The sequence below is a fragment of the Brassica napus genome, chromosome A7 (assembly GCF_020379485.1).
Source record: "Brassica napus cultivar Da-Ae chromosome A7, Da-Ae, whole genome shotgun sequence".
Taxonomy (NCBI): Eukaryota; Viridiplantae; Streptophyta; class Magnoliopsida; order Brassicales; family Brassicaceae; genus Brassica; species Brassica napus.
The window spans coordinates 21898278-21921610 of record NC_063440.1 but is presented as its reverse complement, the minus strand read 5'-3'; the positions used below and the strand labels follow the sequence as shown (position 1 = coordinate 21921610).

The 23333-nt window shown below is 31.1% G+C and overlaps 2 protein-coding genes across 3 annotated transcripts; one reads left to right on the top strand and one right to left on the bottom strand.

The window, feature by feature from the left end:
• Positions 1-5757: 5757 nt before the first annotated feature.
• LOC106353860 (protein indeterminate-domain 14) lies at positions 5758-8494 on the top strand. The gene is made up of 4 exons (XM_022689053.2): positions 5758-5879; positions 6241-6433; positions 6591-6993; positions 7556-8494. Exons 2-4 carry the CDS (start codon positions 6286-6288, stop codon positions 8244-8246), a joined length of 1242 nt encoding a protein of 413 aa, XP_022544774.1. The 5' UTR covers positions 5758-5879; positions 6241-6285; the 3' UTR covers positions 8247-8494.
• Positions 8495-17877: 9383 nt separating this feature from the next.
• LOC106353859 lies at positions 17878-20479 on the bottom strand. 2 transcript variants are annotated; one of them, XM_013793674.3, is made up of 9 exons: positions 20138-20479; positions 19773-20079; positions 19577-19676; positions 19294-19350; positions 19091-19184; positions 18719-18801; positions 18574-18635; positions 18402-18498; positions 17878-18284 (listed from the first exon to the last, which is right to left on the bottom strand). In XM_013793674.3, the coding sequence occupies exons 2-9, from the start codon at positions 20060-20062 to the stop codon at positions 18222-18224; spliced, it is 846 nt and encodes a 281-aa protein (XP_013649128.2). In that variant the 5' UTR covers positions 20063-20079; positions 20138-20479; the 3' UTR covers positions 17878-18221. The 2 variants fall into 2 exon arrangements, with proteins under 2 accessions (XP_013649128.2, XP_022544773.2); XM_022689052.2 differs by having other exon boundaries at positions 19773-20479.
• Between the last annotated feature and the right edge of the window lie 2854 nt (positions 20480-23333).

Here is a 23333-nt window from a genome sequence, read left to right as displayed (position 1 = left end):
GTGGCTAAGTAATTGAAACTCTGAAGAGGCAAGAGAGACTCTGAAGAAGAATGTGGTTTGTGCTATCAAAGAATTACGTATTTATAACGCTTTATAAAAGTTGCAGAGTTGGCTTCTTAGTACATTTTTCTCTCTCATCTTCTTCAGACATCTCTTATACTAAAACAATTGTATCTCTCTTTTAGTAGTTGCATAGTTGAAGATATTAGTTGGACATGTAAGTGAGTTTGGTTTCAATTGTTTCTTTTATAGAAGAGTGAGATATGGAGAAGCCTTGATGTTCTCAGACTATGTTAAAGCAATATATCCCTTGTTGAAGGACGTGGCTCTTTCACCAGATATGTCTTTTTTTGTGTTGATTGTCTTTTGGAGGGATTTTAGAAAAATTACCTTATAAGCCATTGTAAATAAATTTATAAACGCTTATAAATCACTTTGAGTTTCTTACACTCATTCTGCCTAGCATTCCTCACAAGACTTCTCAATTTCAAACATTTATGTGTTTTGTATAGACATATACAATCAACTCTTGTTTAAAAACTTCTTAATAAAAACTTATAAATCGTCGAGTTGTACTTTTAACAATAGACTTATAAATAGCTTATATGTTCTTTTAAATAGTTTAATACACCCTTTTAAATAGTTTTATAAACCTGTATAAATAGTTATATACTTTTGTAAAGAGATGATGATACGTGGCAGATTATGAGGCACATGAGGACAGCAAGCAAGACTCCACCGCTTCAGAAATTTTACATACTTTTATAAATTATTTTATAATCCTTTATTATGGTGTATAAACTTTATAAATTATTTTTATAAACCCTTATAAAATATTTACATACTCTTGTAAACCCTTATATATTATTATACAAACCATTATAAATTATTTTATAAGGCTTTCATAAAGTTTTTATAAACCCTTATTAATAGTATACATACCTCTTATAAATTATTTATAAACTTTCATAACTTTCTTATAAACATTTATAAATGATTTATAGATCTTATAACTTGTTTTATATGTCTTTATTAATGGTTTATATACTCTTACAAATAATTTTACATACCCTTATAAGGCTTTGTAAAGAGATGATGATACATGACAGATTCTAAGGCACATGTGGACAGCAAGCACGGCTCCACTGCTTCAGAAATTTTACATATCCTTATAAATTGTTTTATTATAATCCTTTATAATGGTGTATAAACTTTATAAATTATTTTTATAAACCCGTATACATTATTATACAAACCATTATAAATTATTTTATAAGGCTTTCTAAATGGTTATAGACTCTTTTAGTTGATTTATAAACCTATACAACTCTTATAATACCCCTTATAAATTGAATATAATCTTTCATAAAGTTTTTATAAACTCTTATTAATAGTATACATACCCCTTATAAATTACTTATAAACTTTCATAACTTTCTAAAAAACATTTATAAATGGTTTACAGATTTTATAACTTGTTTTATATGCATTTATTAATGGTTTATAAACTCTTACAAATAATTTTACATATCCTTATAAGGATTTGTAAGGAGATGATTATACGTGGCAGATTCTGAGGTACATGTGGACAGCAATCAAAACTCCACCGCTTCAAAAATTTTAAATTCTCTTATAAATCATTTTATAATATTTTATAATGGTGTATAAACTTAATAAATTATTTTTATAAACCCGTATACATTATTTACATACCCTTATAAACCCTTATAAATTATTATACAAACCATTATAAATTGTTTTATAAGGCTTTCTAAATGGTTTTAGACTCTTTTAGTTGATTTATAAACCTATACAACACTTATAATACGTCTTATAAATTGAATATAATCTTTTATACAGTTTTTATAAACTCTTATTAATAGTATACATACCCATTATAAATTATTTATAAACTTTCATAACTTTCTTATAAACATTTATAAATGGTTTATAGATTTTATAACTTGTTTTATATGCATTTATTAATAGTTTATAAACTCTTACAAATAATTTTACATATCCTTATAAGGATTTGTAAGGAGATGATGATACGTGGCAGATTCTGAGGTACATGTGGACAACAATCAAGACTCCACCGCTTCAGAAATTTTAAATTCCCTTATAAATCATTTTATAATATTTTATAGTGGTGTATAAACTTAATAAATTATTTTTATAAACCCGTATACATTATTTACATACCCTTATAAACCCTTATAAATTATTATACAAACCATTATAAATTGTTTTATAAGGCTTTCTAAATTGTTATAGACTCTTTTAGTTGATTTATAAACCTATGGAACTCATATAATACCCTTATAAATTGAATGTATGCTTTCATAACGTTTTTTATAAACTTTTATAAATTATTTACATTCATCAATAATCATAGATCTAACCCCATTGGTTGATATGAGAAAGTGAACCATAGATCTACCCCCATTCATCAATAATCTTATTTGCATAAGGTTCTCCTGAAAATTGAATGTTATTCTTTCTAGCTAGTTCTACAACACTTCCGCAAGGTGTGAATTCTCAATTTCACTAAATTCCTCCTTACCTAAAATACAAAAAATCATTTTCAACATAATTCATATTTGAACGTTGGATGATCAGTTTTGGCTTGTCTGGTAGCTCTGTTGAAGTATCACAATACCTCGTAGTTAACTTCAAAATTGTGCAGAATTTATAAACCTTATAAATTATTTAACCAACTTTATAAACTGTCTTATAACTTCAAATGTTGAATCCTCAGCAAGAATCACAACCTGTAAGTATTTTTTCGGATTTTGTTGTTTTGATCTAAGAGAAAGAGTTATCTATTAATATTCTGATCTAAGAGAAAGATTTCTAATAGTGAACATTGAGTTTTTGAAAATTTATAACTCTTTATAAATCGAAGTTATTTAGTAATGTAATTGACATGTTCAGTTCCCGACACTCATAAAAGAAGCATTGTTCAAGCTTATATGAGAGCCACAACTCTGCCATCACACATTTTCTTTGATCTACAATGTTAATCATCAAATTCATCATTGTCTCTTGTTTTTTTTTCTAAAGTCTTATTGACCAACCATTGACATTTTTTAGTTTCTTCTTGTGTCTTAGATTGCAGAGTCTGTTTCTTTTAGCAGCGATAAAAAGTATGATATAACGCAAGTGAAGGCTCCACCTTAGCTGCAGAAAACGATGTGTGAAGTAACTCAATCAACTAAAAGACAATTTAGAAAGGCTTATAAGACAGTTTATAAAGTTTGTTAAATAATCAACTGCGCCTCGCCTCACCGTCCTCTCCATCTCCTCCACGACCCTCCACGGAAACAGAGCATCATCAAGATGCGCAGTAAACGCGAAATCAAACGCACCGTCGAAAAATGAAGGTTATGAGGATCAGCTCTTCTCTCGAGAGGAAGCGAATCCACCAACTCCACGGCGGTAACGTCAGATAACTCGATCTGGGCCATCGCCATCGGAGCGTGTCCGGCGCCGGCGGAGAGGCAGAGAGCTTTGGTGTGGTTGCGAAGCAATCCGAGATCGCAGAATCGGAGGAAGTAAGAGGAGAAGGAGGAGAGACGCGATATCCAAGCCTTGGTTAGGGACGGATGAGAAGGAGGAGAGATGGTGGATCTCCGGTGAATCGGAGACAGAGAAGAAGAAAAAAGATCGAGAGAAAGAGAGAGGAAGAAAAGAGGATCGCGAGAGAGAGAGAGATAAAGTTAGGGCTAATATGGTCTTTTGGTCATTAATGAAAAGTGTATTTGTAAAAATGTCCCCATACTAGTGGTATACTTGAAATGTGGTACTAAAGAAAGTGTAGAAGTAAAATTTCCCCATCTTATTGTTTGAAAAATAAGATATAGTTCTAACCATACTTTATGATTTGACAACTACAAAATATGAGTACAACGAGTGAAACATATATCATAATTGACCAATATGAAATCTCTAAATAACATACAACAGTTTATAGGATGTGAAGGCATTAATATTATTTTAAAACTACTAAATATAAATTACCATGATTGGTAGACTGGAAACCCTAATCAACCAATATAAATACTATAAGGTAAGATAGACAATTTTATTAACGTATACAGAAATACATTCGGCATAAAACTAGGATGTTTTGGAGTCTTACCATAACAAATGTTAATTTATTAATGCTATCATTAACAAGCGTTTCCTTTAATTACTTACCTTAGAATAAAAAATCATGTAGTTGGTGTATTAATTATATAATATAGTATTTAAAAAAAATTCTAGAAGCAAGTTGAGTCCATTTTTGTACTTATGTTTTAATCGTATTGATGTTATTTATACGTAGATCACATAGACTTTCACCTTTTTATTGTTAATTCACACACACACTTACACTTTTATAGACATGTTTTTTCAATAAGAAAACATCCTTTGAACATATCCTAAATCTAAAATTTTCCTTTGTTTGTTATGTTAGATAGGCATGGGCATTTTATCCGGACCCGATCCGAAACCGACCCGAAAAATCCCGATCCAATATGAAACCGACCCAATCTTTTTATCCTATTGGGTCTTGTTGTGAAGAACCCGCGGGTTTTGGACCCGACCCGACCCGACCCGAACCCGAGACCCGAGTGGGGTACCTGAAAACACGAAACTTCTAGTATATAATAAGTATATATGGTTGTTTCAGTTTATTTTTGGTATTATAGATATTTTTTTTAAGTTTCAAATTTTAGTTTTTGGGTATGGTTTAGGGTTTCGGATAAAAATTTAGATTTTTAAAATATAATTGGGATAATCAGATAAAATTTTGGATATTTTCATGTTTTAAGATCAGATTTTAGATAAAATTTCTCATACTTTCGAATATTTAAATATTTTTAGGTATTTTCTGTGTGTTTTAGGTATTTTTTTGGGTTAGACCCGACATGACCCAAATCCGATCCGTAACCGAACCAAATCGAAATTGACATACTCTAGTTACTCTATCGGGCCAACTATCTAAGATCCAACCCGACCCGGACCCGAAAAGACCCGAACCGATCCCGAACCGAGAATTTCAAATTATCCTATCATGTTCTAAACTCTTAGACCCGAATGACTCGGACCCGCAATGATCCAACCCCAACTCGACCTGAAGATCTGAATACCCAGGCCTAATGTTAGATATAATTGGCCTGAGTTGACACTAGAAACACAGATCTGACTCTAGGGTTTGTATTTGCGAACCACAAAATTTTCTACTATACTGCAATGTTAGTATGTTACTGATCATTCGAGTCTCACTTATAAACACAATCTTTATAGTTGATTGAAATATATTTCCTTATTTGAAAAGGGATATTAAAATATGTGAGATGATGGCACCACATTGTATATTTGTATATATACGGAAACATGAGTTGGGTCTATGCATGTGCGTTATTTTCCAAACAAATATTCTCATGTCATTCTTTTATATATAAACCAGTCCTAAAGGAGTAAAGGCTACAGATACATTTGTCACCATTAAAAACATGCCCTCTAACATCAAAATTTCAAGATTCCCATTTGAATTTTCACCAATCCTTTTATTATCTATCTTGAAAAAAAAAAAAAAAAAACTTAAATCAATCTGATCGAATATCGTATGATCTGAAATAATAATGACTTGCAATTGTTTTGTTGTGAAAGGGGATGTTTTTTTGTTTCTTGTCCATATGCTAATGTGGGCTCCAAACTCCTTGTCCCACTCTCTTTATATGTACACAACATCTCTCGGCATAGATATGTTTTGTGTTTGTAAATAAACAGTGTACAGAGTACAGATAGAGGAGAGAGAGAAAGAGAGGTTCATAACTACTCTGAAGAAGATTGAAGCACTAAAGACCATACAGTGCATTTCCCCATCTAAGGTGAGAGGTCAATGAAACAATTAACAAAAAGTTGAAAGTTTTCATTGTATTTCTTTTCGTTTTTCCAAGAAAATTATAAAAAGATGGAGGGTAAAGGGAACGTAAAAGCTTTTCCCTTTATGTGATAGAAAAGATGATTTCAGAAAAACAAAGGCTTGTTTCTCTCTCTTAACTCATCTTACTTTTCTTCTCCTATTAGTAAAGATGTAAAACACAATACTCTCAATAAATAAGAGAAAAAACAATATCTCCTTCTTTCTCCTACATGAAAAACAAAAGATTCCTCAATCTTGTTCTTATTTTTCGTTAGGCACAAGTACTCTCTCTATACACTTCCACTAAAAACCAACACTATCTTCAGATAAAAAAAATAACAAGAAGAGAGAATATTTAAAGACCTCATCCGATGATAGACTACGAGAGAAGCAATAACACCAAGAACATCAACCATCATCGGAATCCTCCTCCGTCTTCATCTTCCTCCGATCTTCTTCCCGATGGCAATGGGGCCGCCGTGACCCAAAAGAGGAAACGACGACCCGCTGGGACACCAGGTGATTATCAACTTAATATTTTCAAATTATTTACCATTTTTTTAGCTTTAGCACCAGCTATCCGAGTTTTGAATATTTTCTTTTTGTAAATTCGTGAAAGTAATATTTTTCTGTTGAAAAAGATTGACACTAATCATGTTTTTTCCGGCGGTGGCAGATCCAGAGGCGGAGGTTGTATCTTTATCTCCAAGAACGCTACTAGAATCAGACAGGTACGTGTGCGAGATCTGTAACCAAGGGTTCCAGAGAGACCAGAATCTACAGATGCACAGGAGAAGACATAAAGTTCCATGGAAGCTTTTAAAGAGAGAAACCAACGAGGAAGTTAAGAAGAGAGTCTACGTCTGTCCGGAGCCGACGTGTCTCCACCACAACCCTTGCCATGCCCTTGGAGATCTCGTGGGAATCAAGAAACACTTTCGAAGGAAACACAGTAACCATAAGCAATGGATCTGCGAGAGATGCTCAAAAGGCTACGCTGTTCAGTCTGATTACAAAGCTCACCTCAAAACATGTGGCACTCGCGGCCATTCCTGCGATTGCGGCCGCGTTTTCTCCAGGTTCCATTTCTGAGAAACCCTAGCTAGCTGAATACTGATATATTTTTTCTGATATGGTTAATATTATTAATAAATGAAAGATATATATACACGCATATATACAGGGAATCCTTAAAGTAAATCAAAGAATGTTTTTTCTAGTATGGCGTGTACACGTTTTGATTATAGATAATGCACACAGATCTTGAAATAACCTTCCTAGTGGAAGGTGAGGTTAGTTTGGACTGTTATCTGAATTTTTTAAATTAATTTAATAATTAGAACTATGTTTTAATTATATGTTTGAACTCATGTTGACCCCATGACAGATTTCATTATTGCACTTTGTTGAGTACATATATTGTTAATAATATATAACAAACCAGAACTCAAAGTCTTGCATCTCATATTCATAATATATATAATCCAAAAGATACCTAACTCCACCAACTTAGTTAATTTTATATTTGCGTTAAAAAAAGAAGTTAATTTTATATTTTATTTGTCTGTTTGAATACAACAGATATTCCTTTGTGCTTTCTATGTTGACTAACTATATATTATACCCTTCTCTTGATATCAGAGTGGAGAGTTTTATAGAGCACCAAGATAATTGCACCATGCGCCAACCTCAACCATCCAGCCACCGTTTACAACAGCAGCAGCAACATACCGCAAACGCTGCACAAACCGCTTCAACCGCCGAAAATATTGACCTCAATATTGGTCCAGTTTTACCAGGACATCCTTTGCTAAGACAATCTCCACCGTCTGATCAACAACCTTCGGATTTGCTTTATCCTTTCGTTGGCTCAAGCGCCAGCACTGGTAGTGGCATTGAGCTTCAGCTACTTCCATCTCGGGCTAGTGCTGATGGTACCAGCCTTAGTCTGTCGATAGGGATGGATACGACAATGTCAAGCTACGAGAAGGGAGAGACGAGCTTACTATTGGGAGAAAGGGAGGAAGCAAAAAGGCAAATAGAGATTGCGGAACTGGAGTATGCTGAAGCCAAGAGAATAAGGCAACATGCGAGAGGTGAGCTTCATAAAGCTCAACTTTATAGAGAAGAAGCAAGAAGGAGGATTAGTGCAACGATAATGCAAATCACTTGCCATAATTGCAAGAAACACTTTCAAGCTGTTGCTGCTTCGTCTCCTTCTCCTCGTCTTCCACAGCCACCTTGTACCGATGAGAGTACGTCTCTTGCCGTGAGCTATGTGTCATCGGCGACGACCGAAGGTGAAAAAGCGAGTGATAGAGCATCTTCATAGACCTTGAAAAGAGACGCGAAAGAAACAATATGCTTCCCTCTTTTATAATTTGATTGAAATTGAAGATGATCTTTTGATATTCTTTGGGTTTTTATATAAATTCTTGGTTTGGTTTTTTTTTCTTAAATAAACACAGAAGAGGAGGGGGGTTTGTTATATGGAATATCAAATATGTGGTTGGGTCTGTTACTGGTTCCTGTATAATGTAATTTTGGTTAGTGCAATGAATAAACGAATTATATATCTCATGAACGGTTGGTTACCTTTAACAAAAAATAAGCAAATTGATAAACTTTTTCTTTCTTAATGTTAGAGAAAAAAGAACACACATATATCTGCATTTTTGTATGCAAACAAGTATTTGCACTAAATGCGACGTAAATAGATGAGGTCAAATCATCCGCACTTTTGCTTCTAAAAACTTACTCATTTTTATAGAACCCACGAATCAGAAGCGAACATTAATTTTGGCTGTCTGAGTGTCTTCCTTGATCTCATACATAATACGTTAAGCATCCGCTTTTCTTTTGAAACCACTTTTCAATTTAGCCGCATTCACCACCACATTCTCTATTATTTGAATCAGATAGCTCCTCATTTAAATCAATATTGACTTTGTTCTTTTTAGTTTTGACTGTCAAATGTATTTGTAGATGTCACACACTAACATATCGACACCCTTCTTCGCATATTCAACAAAATTCTTCATTTGACGATAATTATCTTGAAATTAAAAGATATTCTAATTTACTGGAAGAGTTACTTAGGGCATTTATAATTCATAACACCATTTTAGTATTAAAACTACACTAAAAATAGTGTAGTTTCAGCACAAAAATAAATTCGTCTTTAACCACAATACCAAATTTTATATTAAAAGCTATAATATTATATGTATTCATGTTTTATTTGTCATTTATTTAATTATATATTTTATTAATACAATAAGTGAATAATATTTTAGTGGATCAAATAGTCTTTTATTATAGTGAATAGTATCACACCAAATTTGGTGTGAAATTATAGCATTGAATTAAAATGATGTGATTTTTAGTGTTGGGTTGTAGAAGATTTTTGTGTAAAAATCACACTAAAATAGAATTGCAAAAATCAAACAAAAATAGAGCTTTATTGTTTAGTTATAGATGACCTTAGTAAATACTGCTCTATTTAAATTCTTTGAAATACTGAAGGAACAAATGGAAAACAATAATTAACGTTGAAAAAATTTAAAAAATAATAATCAAAATATACATAATTCAAAAAGTAGCGCAAGACATGCTAAAGTATTAACTCATCGTATACCAAAAAAAAAAGTTTGAACTTATCTTCTTTAATCTTATGATTATCCTACTAACTCTATAAATTCTTAAGTATTCTTCCTACTAACTAGAAGTTAAATAAATATAGATCATGTGTGGTGAGGAAAGGTCAGTTTTTTCATACGCGGAGCTAACTTGTATTAGAAGTATAAAACTTCATGGTTTCATTGTGGGTGGATTTTAATACTAGTTTTATTCCACTTATTAAAATATTAATACACATGTTCATCATTTTTTTTACCATTCATGTTTATTCTTTGTTCAATTCTTTCTTTTTATTTTTCCTCTTTATTCAATTTTTTTTTTTCAATTCAATTCAGTAAATGAAATTTTGTTCAACCTTTTTTTCATTAATTTCATTTTTACACAGTCTCCAATTGAAACCTGAGTAATTTAACCTTTTTAATTAATATTAGATTCATACCGATTATTTATTTTTTGAGAACTTCTCGCTGATTATTAATAAACGGTCTTCACATTACCAGCAAGATATTAGTGGAGAAAAAGGCAAACAGAGAAATAAAAGAGAAAATTGAAGAATAAAAGGAGGCAAACGACCTCTCACAAAAAGGCGAAAAATAAAAATTAAATCATTATAAATACCAAATTGTATACACCTATTTATAGGTTTACCATTTATGTTTTAGGTTCAACTAGTTCTGTCTATCTCTAATTGTACTTGATTTTTCGTTTTTTCTTTTTAAAATTTTTATTCAATTATATTTTATTTTTCTTTAACTTTTATAGAATTAAAAAATATTACTTCAAAAAATTTAAAATACAGTTCAGTTTTGCATTTTTTTGAAGATACACTTTTTAATTACAATTAGTCTTTATTTTTAATATGTTCTTATTGTTTACTAAAATAAATATCAGTGATAATTTTATGCAATTAATTTCAAATTTTATATATATTTTAATGTCATGAGGTTGGGAGCTGAAGTTCGTAATTTTTCAGGTATAAAATGTAATACTCTTAATTTCGTTTTAACGATTATTCAAACCAAATTTTTTTGACACATTTAGTTACTGGAATCTTTTCTAATTGAGGTAGCGATTATAGGTCAAGTTTAAATTGTTATTTCATCTAATCAGTATTAATAACAAAAATAAGAAAATATTAATTTCTTAAAAATAATCTTATTTCTTACTTCTTGACACTTCAGTAACTCATAGAAATAGTTTTTAATTTATGTTTTATAAAATATTTTGGTTATTTATTTATGCTTTGTGTAAAAGTTATATTAGATAATTATGTTTAATTTGTATTAGTTATTAATATAGATAAGTTAGATAAAATTAGTAAAGTGGAGAAAATATGAGATATTATTGAAATTTAATTATAAAATGGTGATGAAATATACATGTATATTTCTTTTATTAAAGATGAAGCAAATTATTGATAAATATGTTAACTTTATTTTTTGGATATATTTTTTTTGAAAATGAATAAAAGTAGGTGCTCGTAATCTAAAAAATTGTACCTAACAATCAATAATTTTTAAAATGGCCTTTGGAGGAGATATTATCTGGTGAGTCATAATTACGAATTAAACGCTTGCATGGTTGCCATGTGGGTTTCTTGAATACTAATAAATAATTGGTTCTTCTAAGTTTTTTTTTTTTTTTGACATCATTGATTCCTCTAAGATTATAATTATGCTTGTCTCTATGGTATTTAAATGTACCATATGATACTCATTATATATGTCTGTCGTATTCTCACAAAAGACATAATTGTATTTAAATGTACCATATGATACGCACTGATCATTTCAATTGCATAGGACCGGAAAGAGATATGGAAAACTACACATTTAAAAGCATGGAAGTGTTTTCTCAAAAAAAATTAAGAACTGAATACGTTTAAAAGGCGGACACATCTTGACAAATTTTATTTTTACCATAATTTTAACACTATTTTTCAATTTTATCTTTAAAAATAACAGTTTTCATAAATACTTTAAATTTGTGATTTAAAAGATTAAATTAAATTTTCTAAATCATTATAAATATTTTAGAATGATATTTTAAATCACAAATTTAAAGTATTTCTTAATTTTTTTTATTGAAAAAATGATATCAAATTTATGGTAAAAGTAAAAGTTTCCCAATTATCTATAATTAAAATCAGCACGTACTTTGAAACATAAGGAATAGACTATTGGCTGAGCAGGATTGGTGAAAGAATATTCAGAGTTGAATAGTTGATTGTTCATAATCGATAACAATAATAAAAAGAAGGGTTAATTTTTTTAACAAAAGAATAAAAAATAAGCGTCTTCAACTTGAAGTGGCATATTGGAGGGTGGTACAGAAGGAAATGGACTGCTTGACATATGTATTTGGTTATCTCAGATTCATTCAATTCAACTAAAGCTATGCATTTTCTTACTACATTATTTTTTTTAACGTCTTATTCGATTTTATTGACACCAAAATACAAACCTAGTCATAGAATCATATACAAATCAATAAGATACAATTGATTACATAATCATAAATATGCGATATATGCTGAAGATAAATTATTTGTGGAAGTGAAGAGACGCTGTTTTCTAATGCAACTCTAACAGAAAGATTAAAAAAAATTTCTTAAAAATTAAAATATCAGAATCCGATCTAAACTATCTGATCCCGAACATAAATATCTGAATCCGATCCGAAGTATAAGAATACTCGAATGAGTTCTATACCTATACCGAAATATCCAAAAATCCAGTTACAAAAAAAAAAAAAAAAAAAAAAAAATATCCAAAAATCTGAAATATCTGATTTAAACCCGAACGGTTATCCGAACGTCCATCCCTAATAAGAGCATTAGCAAAAAAAGTATCTCCATAAATTATTATTGTTTGGTAAAAATATACAAAATACTTATATTATCAAACAGAGAAAATAGAAATTTAATTTTTTTTTGTCAAAGAAATATTTTAAGTTTTTTTTAAACCAGAAACGAAATAGGTAGTTAAGATTATAACCAAAGACTAGATTTTGACCCGCGCTTAAAAGCACGGGTTTGTTTTCAAAATTAAATATATATATTTAAATGAATTTCTACATAATATGTATAGTGTATAGGTTTGTGTATATTTATCCGAAACCGCGAACTAAACTGTAGCAAACCGAAGAAGAAAAACGAAACCTACATTAAACTGACTTTCATAAATAATCGAGCAAATCCTATATCTCTAGAACCAAAAAATTGAAACCAATCTTGAAACATTGAAATGGTAAGGAAAAAATATTTTATTTTTGAAAATGATTTAACTCCTTTTAGTAGGAATACATATGTAGTTTATTGACGAATTAAGATATAAGCATTGTTTTCATATTTGATTCGGACCTGCAATTGGACCAGTAAACTGGTGGCCGTATATAATATGGACTGACTTATATTCTTCATGTAATATTCTATCATGACTATACCAACTGATATGTTTCCACAAAATTCAGATTTAAGGAAAACCTATTAATTAAAAATCCGATAAAACCGAAAATCATGTCATTAACCCGTGAACCGATACAGTTTGATCCGATAAAAACTTAGAAAATTTTGATAATATTTTTTAAAAAATTAATTATAATTCTTATATATTTTATAATAATACGCAAAACTTAAAAAACTATTTGATTTATCATCTACACGTAAGATTTGTGTAGATGAGAATGGGGCTTACCAATTATGAATGAAAAAAATTTCAATAATTTTAATGATATTGTGAATTCGCAAGCATATTCTCGTTTAAAAATATTGTAAATTATATGATTAACTCATAGAAGAAGTAAAAATAGGTGAATGATATGGTATATAATGTTATTGAATATTGAGTTACTTATTGTTAGAGATAAATATGGGAATACCAAAAAAAATATTAATCTAATGAAAGGGTCCAACAACCTTTTATAAGTAGATTTTTTTAGAATGTTTCTCTTTTAATAGTATAGATAGTATAGATTGATATCTAAATTATATTTGAATTTCGTATATTGCAGTTAGATATTATGGGTTCTATCCTAAAATGTTGATCATGCAATGTATATTAATTGCAGCATTAGTCGTTATCTAAATTTTAGGAAGTTATTGAATTTGTTCATATACGGAAATTAAAATTTATGTGAGTAATCAAATGTAAGTTAGAGAATTTATTTTCAATTGTTTGATTATATCTATGTAGTATATTGTTTACATATTTGATTGTCAAAACATATTTTGCACGGAATTATTGTTTACATATTTGCAAGATTTTTGGATGATTAGTTAATATTTTATTTTATTTTCAAAAATTTCTTGTACGTAAAAAAGAATGATTACAAAAACAGAACCAGTTGATTTCTTTAACCGAATGATTTATATAAATAAAGACCAAAACATGACCAGTTGTCTACCTTCTAAAAGTTCATTATACAAAAAAAATGTATTTGTAATATATCAATATCATAAGTTATATATTGTGTCTCGGTTTCAAGTTGTAAGAATCATTATCAAAAGTGAAATTGTTCTCATGATTATACGATATATGCATGTAGACTATTACGTGAAAATATGTTTTGGTACAGATAATTATTGTTAATAATAAGTAATGGGCTTCAACGATATCTAGTTGTGAAAGCTTTGCCCGAGATTTAATTTTTAAATGTTAAGAGATAATGGCATTTGATGATAATTAGTGAGAAAAGTTAAGATTAAATATTGATTGTACTTCAGTTAGTTTAGATAATTAGAGTGATTAATTGTAGGACCAAAAAAAAATGTAACCAAAAGGTCCAAACAATTTTCATAGGTAGATTTATTAAGACTTCTTCCCTTTTAATAGTATTGATATCAATAAATTTTTTAAAAAATTTGTTTAAGTTTTTACTACAATATTAGATAATTAATACAATTTTTTTTTGTCTACCAACGCTTTAGATTAACCAAATATATTACACAGATTCATTGTTCATTGTGTATACCATATCATGTCCATGAAAACTATTTAGCATTTTCGATCCATTAATGGTTTTTTAATTTTTTTTTTTGTCAGCACTCATTTGTTTGGTAAAAATTAAGTCGTTTAAAAAAAAATTCGTTCCAATCCTACCTTTTTTTTTTCCAATCCTACTTGATCTATTTGGAAATGGAAGATACCACTTCTTCTCGCCTCTTTGGCAAGACACTTGCACGAAAATTCTTAGTTCCTCTTTGTTTCTAAACCCCAATATCTGAATTATCATAAAATGATCCAAGTTATATGAAACTAGCCAATCCGTATATATACTATTACCAACATTTACACAAAACGGATATACAGATGAAGGAACTAGTAGAACTGTAGAAAATAGTCTATTTTAAAAACAAAATCAAATGTTTTTTTTAAAATTTCTTTGCCAGAGTTGTAAAATGGAGGGACAGTGTGCTATAAAATGGGAGAAATCAATGTGAGAAATACAACGATGTAAATTCGTAGACCATAGAGGGAGAGGAGAGAAGAAAAGTCGTTTTCAGAGCAGAAGTGGATGTCGTCTCCTTTACACGAAAAAACTAAAAAGAAATGATGAAACAAGAAAATAGAACGCCATGTTTTCAGTGCCAAAGTTTGAAATGGTTAAGAGTCAGTCATCAGTCTCTTTCACCTGACCCTCTTCACTCACTTCCATGAAATGGTTTCCTTCTTCTCCTTCCTTTTAAAATCATCTTTATAGGTCATGTCACATCGTCACGACATAATTCTTAAATATTACTATTATTTGCTTTCATTTTCTTGTTACCAGAAAAAAATATACTCGTTGGACCACTCTAGTATTCCTTTTCCAAATGATTTATGCTCATTTATTTCTGTTTAAGTTTCTGATATAAGTCGATAAATAGACATGATCTGATTATTAACATAAGATAACAATAATAGATAACCATAGGAAATTGTCAAATATTATGTTTAACTATTTAACAAAAGGGTCTACTGGAAAATGTATGGATATTCAATGAACAATTTGTTTTTACTGATATTACCATAATATTATAGTGTACAATTATATCATTTCTAGAAAATGAATTTTTAGAAATATAGATTATTAATTACTTTTTACTGTGAAATGATAGATCGAATCCGAGACAAATTCCTTAATATGTTAATCAAATTTGATCTCCCTTGAAATTTAAGACGTTCACATGTGGCTAACCATGATTACACCACAATTATCAAACATTAACAGATTATTAATTATATTAGTAATGTAGAGTATAACAATTGTGTCCGTTATGTAAACGTTATTTTTGAAAAAGACACATCTTATCAAAACGGAGGTACGCTATTCTGGGGCTTGTTTTATAACACACCACTATAAGAAACATTTGAAAATGAACTTTGTTGTTGCATGCGGTTCTGATCATTACCGGTAAAATCCTATCAATGTGTATAATTTACTTGCAGGTGTACATCGACTATATATAAAAATAACATTCGAACTGAAAGTTAGACATTTCATAAATAAACCATTTTTGTTATCCATTGTCAAAGTAAAATATGGCCTATCAACTTACTTTTTTGGTGTCAAAGGTGCAGATGAATATTGTATATGTTTGGCGGTGTCAATCACATGGATTGGTTCGTCTATTAGGTGGTTATGTCACATGAACAATACAAAAACTGTTATCGTTTTTCTCATGCATATATGCATTGCAAAAGTATTCCTATATATAATGATTAACATGAAGAAAGTACGTACGTGAAAAAAGAAACTTATAATACAATAAAACGGGTTAGAATTTGGAGGAAACCCCTGATAATATATATAATACTTTTTACTCAATTTATCATTAGTTATAATACTTATTTATACAAATTTTCTAACTTATTTATCAAAGTTTACTTATACTATAAAATAGAAAATAAATAATAATTGATAATAAAGTATTCAAGATGGTTTTATAATTAGGAGATTTCTAATGAAACGATAACGCGAAACTATACAAAAAGACAATAACGTTAAATTGTGTCAAAGATACCGACATCCATAAAAGTATATAGTAGCTTTATTCTACCTCAAAACTTTTTTAAAAAGCCACTCTGTTTTTTCCCTCTTTTCGAGTAATAATCAATTAAAATGATCTTCTTTTGTCTATCTCTGCTTGATAACGCTTTCGGCTATAGATCTTTTAGAATAAAAATATATGATTGTATGAATTAATATGACAAAGTTTCGTTCTGAAGAACAAGGAGAGAAGCGATTATATCCAAATTCTGAGACTCATTTTATTGCCCTTTCTTCTCTTCCCTATACCATTTGTTATATATTTCATTTCCAAAACCAAATCTCTTTAATTTGTTTGTCAATTTTTTCACAATTACAGTCACCCTCCTCCATTTATTGATTTCTGAAATTTGCCTAAATAATGGGGACAAGACAAAACTCGACAGCGACGAGTAAAAAAAAAGTGAGAAGGGTAGTAAGAGTACGGCCCCCACAAGTTTATTAATTGACATTTCATGCGCAGATCAATGATACACTATCACAAAAACGAGATCGTGTTATTCAAATAAATCAATCATAATTTTTTTGTGCGCTGGTGGTTTCATAAGTCGGATAACCAAGGTACGAAAAATACAATAATGTTATTGTACATAGAACTACAATACATTGTCAACGCTCAGAAAACTTTTTTGTTCATCCAACGCTCAAAATTAATATTAAAATTGTGCATATAAACTACACTAGTTTCCAGACTTGTGAAACTACAAGCCGTTGGGTTAAGCATTTTTAAGGCCCATCTCAGATTTAAAATCCATAGAAACTATAATAGTTTTTACAATAAAAAGATACTTTTCAGTTATATTAAAAATGTTTAAGGTTAAAACCCCTCGACTAAATTTGTTTTGGATAAAAATCCTCAAACTACGTATTTAATGAAAAAACCCTCAAACTAACTTTATTTAATGTATTAAACCCTAACACGTCATAATTATCATTACTATCGATAAATTTTTAGTTTAGGAGTTTCTACATTAAGTAAATATAATCGAGGAACACATAAACAACCCAACAACCATGGCTTCCACTGCCTTCACTTGTCCATTCTTGATACTCAATTCTAGAGACGATTTTTCTCATCCTTCTTATTTCAACGAAATGTCAGCAACAGTCATTCCATTAGAAGCCGACTAAATTGCATGATGTAGAATTTCTATGTCTCATCATTTTCTTTTAATATAACTTAAGTCGCCATTATGTATTCTTGTATTTTCTTGTTATTGGCTTTTATATTAAACATTAACATGTTAATAAGAAATGGGTACCAAAATAACTCCAAATGATCAAAAGATGACAGATACAAATCTAAACACTCTCTTCTATAGAATCACATCATTTTATACACATCCCTTAAAACTCTCCAAGAACATTTAACTAAATAGATCAATCTATAGACCTTGTCAAAGAGGGTTTTGAGTCTTGAGCCAGGACCAAGACTACTACTCCTTTCTTAAGATTACGGCACTGTTTCAAAGATCTTTAGTGATACGAAAGAATCACATTTTCTACAAACTTGAGATAAAGATGCGGTGGATGAAAGGAAAAAAAAAACTAGTATATATATATATATATATATTGAGCTCTCCAGCTTCTTTTTAAGATCATTTACAGATGATTAAGGGATACCAGATGACTTCATCAGTCACCCAAAAGGCTCTTGCTTCATATGGAAACCGCCATTTTGCATTGTGTTGAAAGGCACCGCCTGGAACAAATTGGGAAGAAACCAACTTACATTAAATATATAAGTAACAAGTGAACATCCTATATGTAAAATAGTAAAGGACTTTTGATACGAAAGTGAGCAGCATAAAGAACTCACCGAAGTTGAATTACTAAATAAGATAGCTGAGAGATCATCATCGATTGCAACAGACAATGGTGGCATCTGGCTCATCAAGCCAGGCATATTATTCATGCTGCCAAATTAAAGACATCAGTTGATCAAGCTCCACCCAAATTTACAGAAAATCTTGAAGAGAGTAATAACTTACTCATTTTGGATCCTGATAAGGTTGTTCCTTGCCTGATAGAAGAGATCTACGTTATCATGTGCCTGTTCATAGCCACCAGGAAAGACCAATTTTTAGCAAGAATGCCATTTTGCATTATTTTAAACCATGTAAACTAGAAACTTACCTTGTATGAGGAGAGATTAGCTCTGATTTGACTAAATGCTCTTACATTTTGGTCTAAGAGACTGAATGCATTGCCACTTAAATCTGAGACAGAGAAACCAAAAAATCAGTTAATCTCACTGGTGAAACATATGTTAAGACAATCATCATTACAAGGTATCAAGATCAGAGAAGGACAGAGAAACAAAAAAATCATTCAATGTAGATTTTCACAAAAAAAAAATAAACAAAGATAAGAGTATGCATTATAGTCCTTTACTAGACGCAGGACATAAATAATCTCAGAAACTCTTATTCTTGTCAACATGATGGATGTGTGCATATAGTCTTAGATATAGATAAGATGCAACACCTTCACACGTAATATGTTTACCTGAGGAGGTTGTAGAGGGCATTAAGAAAGGGTACGAAGCCATGCTAGCAGGGGAAACAGAAGGTATGCTCGAAGTCAATTCCACCTGCTTGTCCTGAAGAAATATTAAATCTTTTAGAAACTTCCTTATAAAAGAGGCACCTTAAGATCAAACAACTCAAACTTTCAATCTAAGTTGATCTCAAAGGAAAAAAACAACATACCTTGCTATAACTGAATCTTTTTCCACAGTTTTGTTCTTCTGCTTTTCTTCTCTTTCTCTGTTTAAAACATAGTCAGGTATATTAAGTGGATAAAGACAGAAGCCAAAAATTAAGAAAGCAGAAAACTCTAAACCCCAAAAACTGTTATGCTCCCTAAAGTAATGCAACATAAGATTTAACAGGAGTGTAGTCCAAAACAAGTTAGTAATGCAAACTCAACACTGTTTCTTTGATATTACATATAACTATATGACCAGATAGGATAGGTGAAGGAGAGGTTTACCGTCATCCATCTACAACGCAAAGCAACATCTCGAACAGTTTTGTCAGGTAAAGTGGCTGCAATCTTAATATACTTCATGATACTTGGCTTATCCTTATACCTGCAAAAAAATCAGAATCATATCCTTCAGTCATATCAACCTCAAACAAAAGAAATACTCAATTGATAGATAGAAAAAAAGAAGATAAACACTCACTTCTCAAGGCCAACCTCCAGTCTGAGTTGTTCTTCAGTTGACCATTCACTAGCCAAGGAAGCATCTACCTTGAGCCCAGAAACCGAATCAAGAGAAGAATTTGACGAATACCCATTTTGAACAAGCCCAGTGTTAGCATTATTGCTCATCATATCCATCCCCAGCAAGCCACCACTTCGACCAAAGTAAGGACCCATCTCTGAAGAGGAAGTATTCGTCTGGAAATTTATAGAACTCAAAGAGGAACCCTCATGACCGAACCCAGAACTAGATCGAGTAGCCATCCACATAATCAAAGACAACAAACCATACAACAGTTCCTCTAAAAAGGAACAAGCTTTAACACTTTGGAATCGAAATCAAACCCCTAAAACTAATCTAAAAATCCAAACTTTCTTTGGATTCCCTGAGATCCAAGGCCAAACTCGAAACCCTTTTGATCAGATATGAAAAAGACAGAACTTGAGAAAGTGAATCATGTTTTAAGACATGGAAGAAGAGAAATGGAGTAAAGACTTAAACTTTGGTTAAGCCAATTATAAAGCACACCAATTATTTGAGTCTTCCTTGTGTCTCTCTTTTAGTTTGTGGAATTGCTTTTTTCTAATTTGCTTCCCTCTGTCTCTGTATGTATTCAGAGAGCAAGCTTTCTATATCTATGGTGAAATTTTTAGAGAGATAAAAATAGAAAAAAGGTAGAAAAGTATGTGTCTATTGTATACTTGTTGTGTTTGTGTTTTATATACTTGATGAAAAAACAACGTCAACTTTCCACCAGCTTGGGAAGAGATAAACTCAAAATTTGACCAATAAAAAGATGACGGAGATAAACTCATAATAAAATCTAAGATTATTACTCTCTCTTTCAAATCAATAATTTATTACTAAAAGATTAATAGAGTATAAATTTGACATTTCACAAATAATAGATTTCTTTCAGTTTTTAATACTAAAAAATAATTAAAATTTAATTATAAATTCATCTTTATAGTTAATCATTTTTAATAATTTAATAAATCAATATATTTTACCAAATTAGTATAAAATTATCAACATATTTTCACCAGAAATTAGTATAAATTTCAATATTTCATAAACACTAATATATTTTCTCAGTCTTTTAGAAAACAACTAAATTTAATTGTAATTTATTATTTTAATAGGTTTAATCCAATAATAAGTAAGTATATTCATTATTTCAAATTTTGTTTAAAAGTTATTACTATTAATTAAAAACATACATTAAACTACAGATTCTATTTTTGAAAAAAAAAAACAAGATATTTTTTCATTTTGAAATAGGAGTCATATTTTCTTATATAAAATGTTAAACAGAAAAAGAAAAGAATTTTGACTGTAATCAAAGAATGGAATAAAAAGTAGATTCCATCCCTAATTGAAGGGAAGACCAAGAACAACATATATTCATTTGTGGTTTGTTTATTTTTATATTATTGTATGACATTTAACTTATTATAAAAAGAAAGAATGTAAATAAATAGATTGTTGGCAGATCGTGGAATTCACCAACAGTGCGAATCCCAATAACGAAGCATTTGATGCCTTTCTTCTACCACACTTTTTAATTCCCAAAAAGCTCTATCAACTAGACACGACTTTTATTTTCTTTTAACGATATGTCTCCTCGTTGTCAAAAGGTTAAACTATTTGATTAGAGATTCATGGTATCTTTTTTTTTGTTTATATACAAATTAATCTTAGCATCCCAATAATTGTGGGATAAACTCATATGTCCGTACAGTTCTTCAAATTGTATGCGATATATATAGGGTTTTGCAAAGGAAGAAAATAAAACAATTACTGATGTATGTTCAATTCTAAAACCACTAGTTAAGAAACAGATTGCCAAAGTTGACGTGACTAATTTTTCAATTTTTTTATGAAAATGTTCACTAATTCAAAATTTATAATAGTGCTCTTGATTAAAAGTGACTGTAGTTTTTTTTTTTTTCACTGGTTTTCGTATTAAAAGGAAACAGAGGAATACAAACATAAACAAAGAAAACAACAGAAAAATACAACTTGAATAAAAAGGAAAAAAGAAACAACAATTCCGAATTGATTCAACCCACGAAGGGGATAACAATAGCTCAAAAGATGGAATCGAGTAAAATGGTACGACAAGCAACAGTCAGCTAAAGGATGGTCAGACACACAGACAAGTAGCGTGAGCATACTCCGGGCCTTGCATCCTATTCACCTTCTACCTGCTGTTAATCCAGAGAGGAGCCAGGGCTACCTCACTCTCAACCACACTTATACTACTACTGTCAATTAAGCACATAAAAACTGGGCTGCAAAGGAAGCTACCTTGGCAATGGTGGGAGAGCATCTGTACGGAAAGAAAAGGAGACCTCCTGACGAAGCAACCAACTGACCACCTTGTCACTGGGATGGAGGATCACCAAAACACGCCATCTCTGAGAAGCTAGGGAACTTCGAAGACCCGCGAAGCAAACCAAGCTCCACACGTGCTCCTAACTCTAAGAACTAGAGTAGGTTCTTTACTTTACCTGAGAAACGTGGACCGACGGAGATAGACGGAGTCCACAAACCAATGAAGCACTCTAAACTCTAAACCATGATCCGGGATTGCGCAGTAACCGGAAAGGCTTCACCACCAGCAAAAGCCGAAGGGAGTGGAAGACAAAGGATGGAGAGGGGGTTGATAAGCCGTCGCCTGAGAACCATTCTCCGAACGCCAGCAACAAAACCAAACCCACCTCACGCGCCACCGGGATTCAAACAAATGACACCGCCATAAAAGAGTACACCGACGCGCGCCTTGGAAATAAAGTCCAAAGACCACCTTGAGGACAGAAGAAGGCGTCTCCCTCGCCGAGACACCAAGGCAATGGAGAGGAAACCGACGACCACCACACCTCACCAACCAAGAACCGCAAAGAGATCTGAGTCGGGAGAGTCAGATCCACCACCCACGCGCCTCCTAAGCTGGATAAACACCGAAACGGACAAAAGAGCTCCGATAAGAATTATTCACCCAAAAAGCCGACTCTTAACTCTTCCCTGCTTCCTGCAACCTCGTCGAAACACCGGAGTAAGCCGACGCCAAAAGGATTTCATCCCCCGGGCCCCAGATCTGGAAATCCGAAATCAATCGGAGACTCTAGGGTTTCAAACATATCGGAGAGAGAAAGAGGGAAGAGGGAAGAGCAACAATAAAATAGGAAGGGGACGAAGGAGAGCCACCGACGGCGTCACGAGGGACAACCGCCGGAGGAAGCGAAGCTCAAGATCTGTGTAGTTATTTTTACTTTGATTGATGAAACGGTAGTTCATCATATTCCAAAAAAAGGTAGTTCATGATATTCTTCAAAATATTATTGTTGTCTGAGTATACATGGAATGTGAGAATATTAAATATATATATATCAGTAAAAAAAAAAGAATATTAAATATACTAGTTTATAAAATCACTTTTTAAAAACGGGGATGGTAAACATTTTCAGGCCCGATTCACTAATAATGATGGGTCCTGCTTAATATTAAAAACACACACTAATTTCATATGCATATATA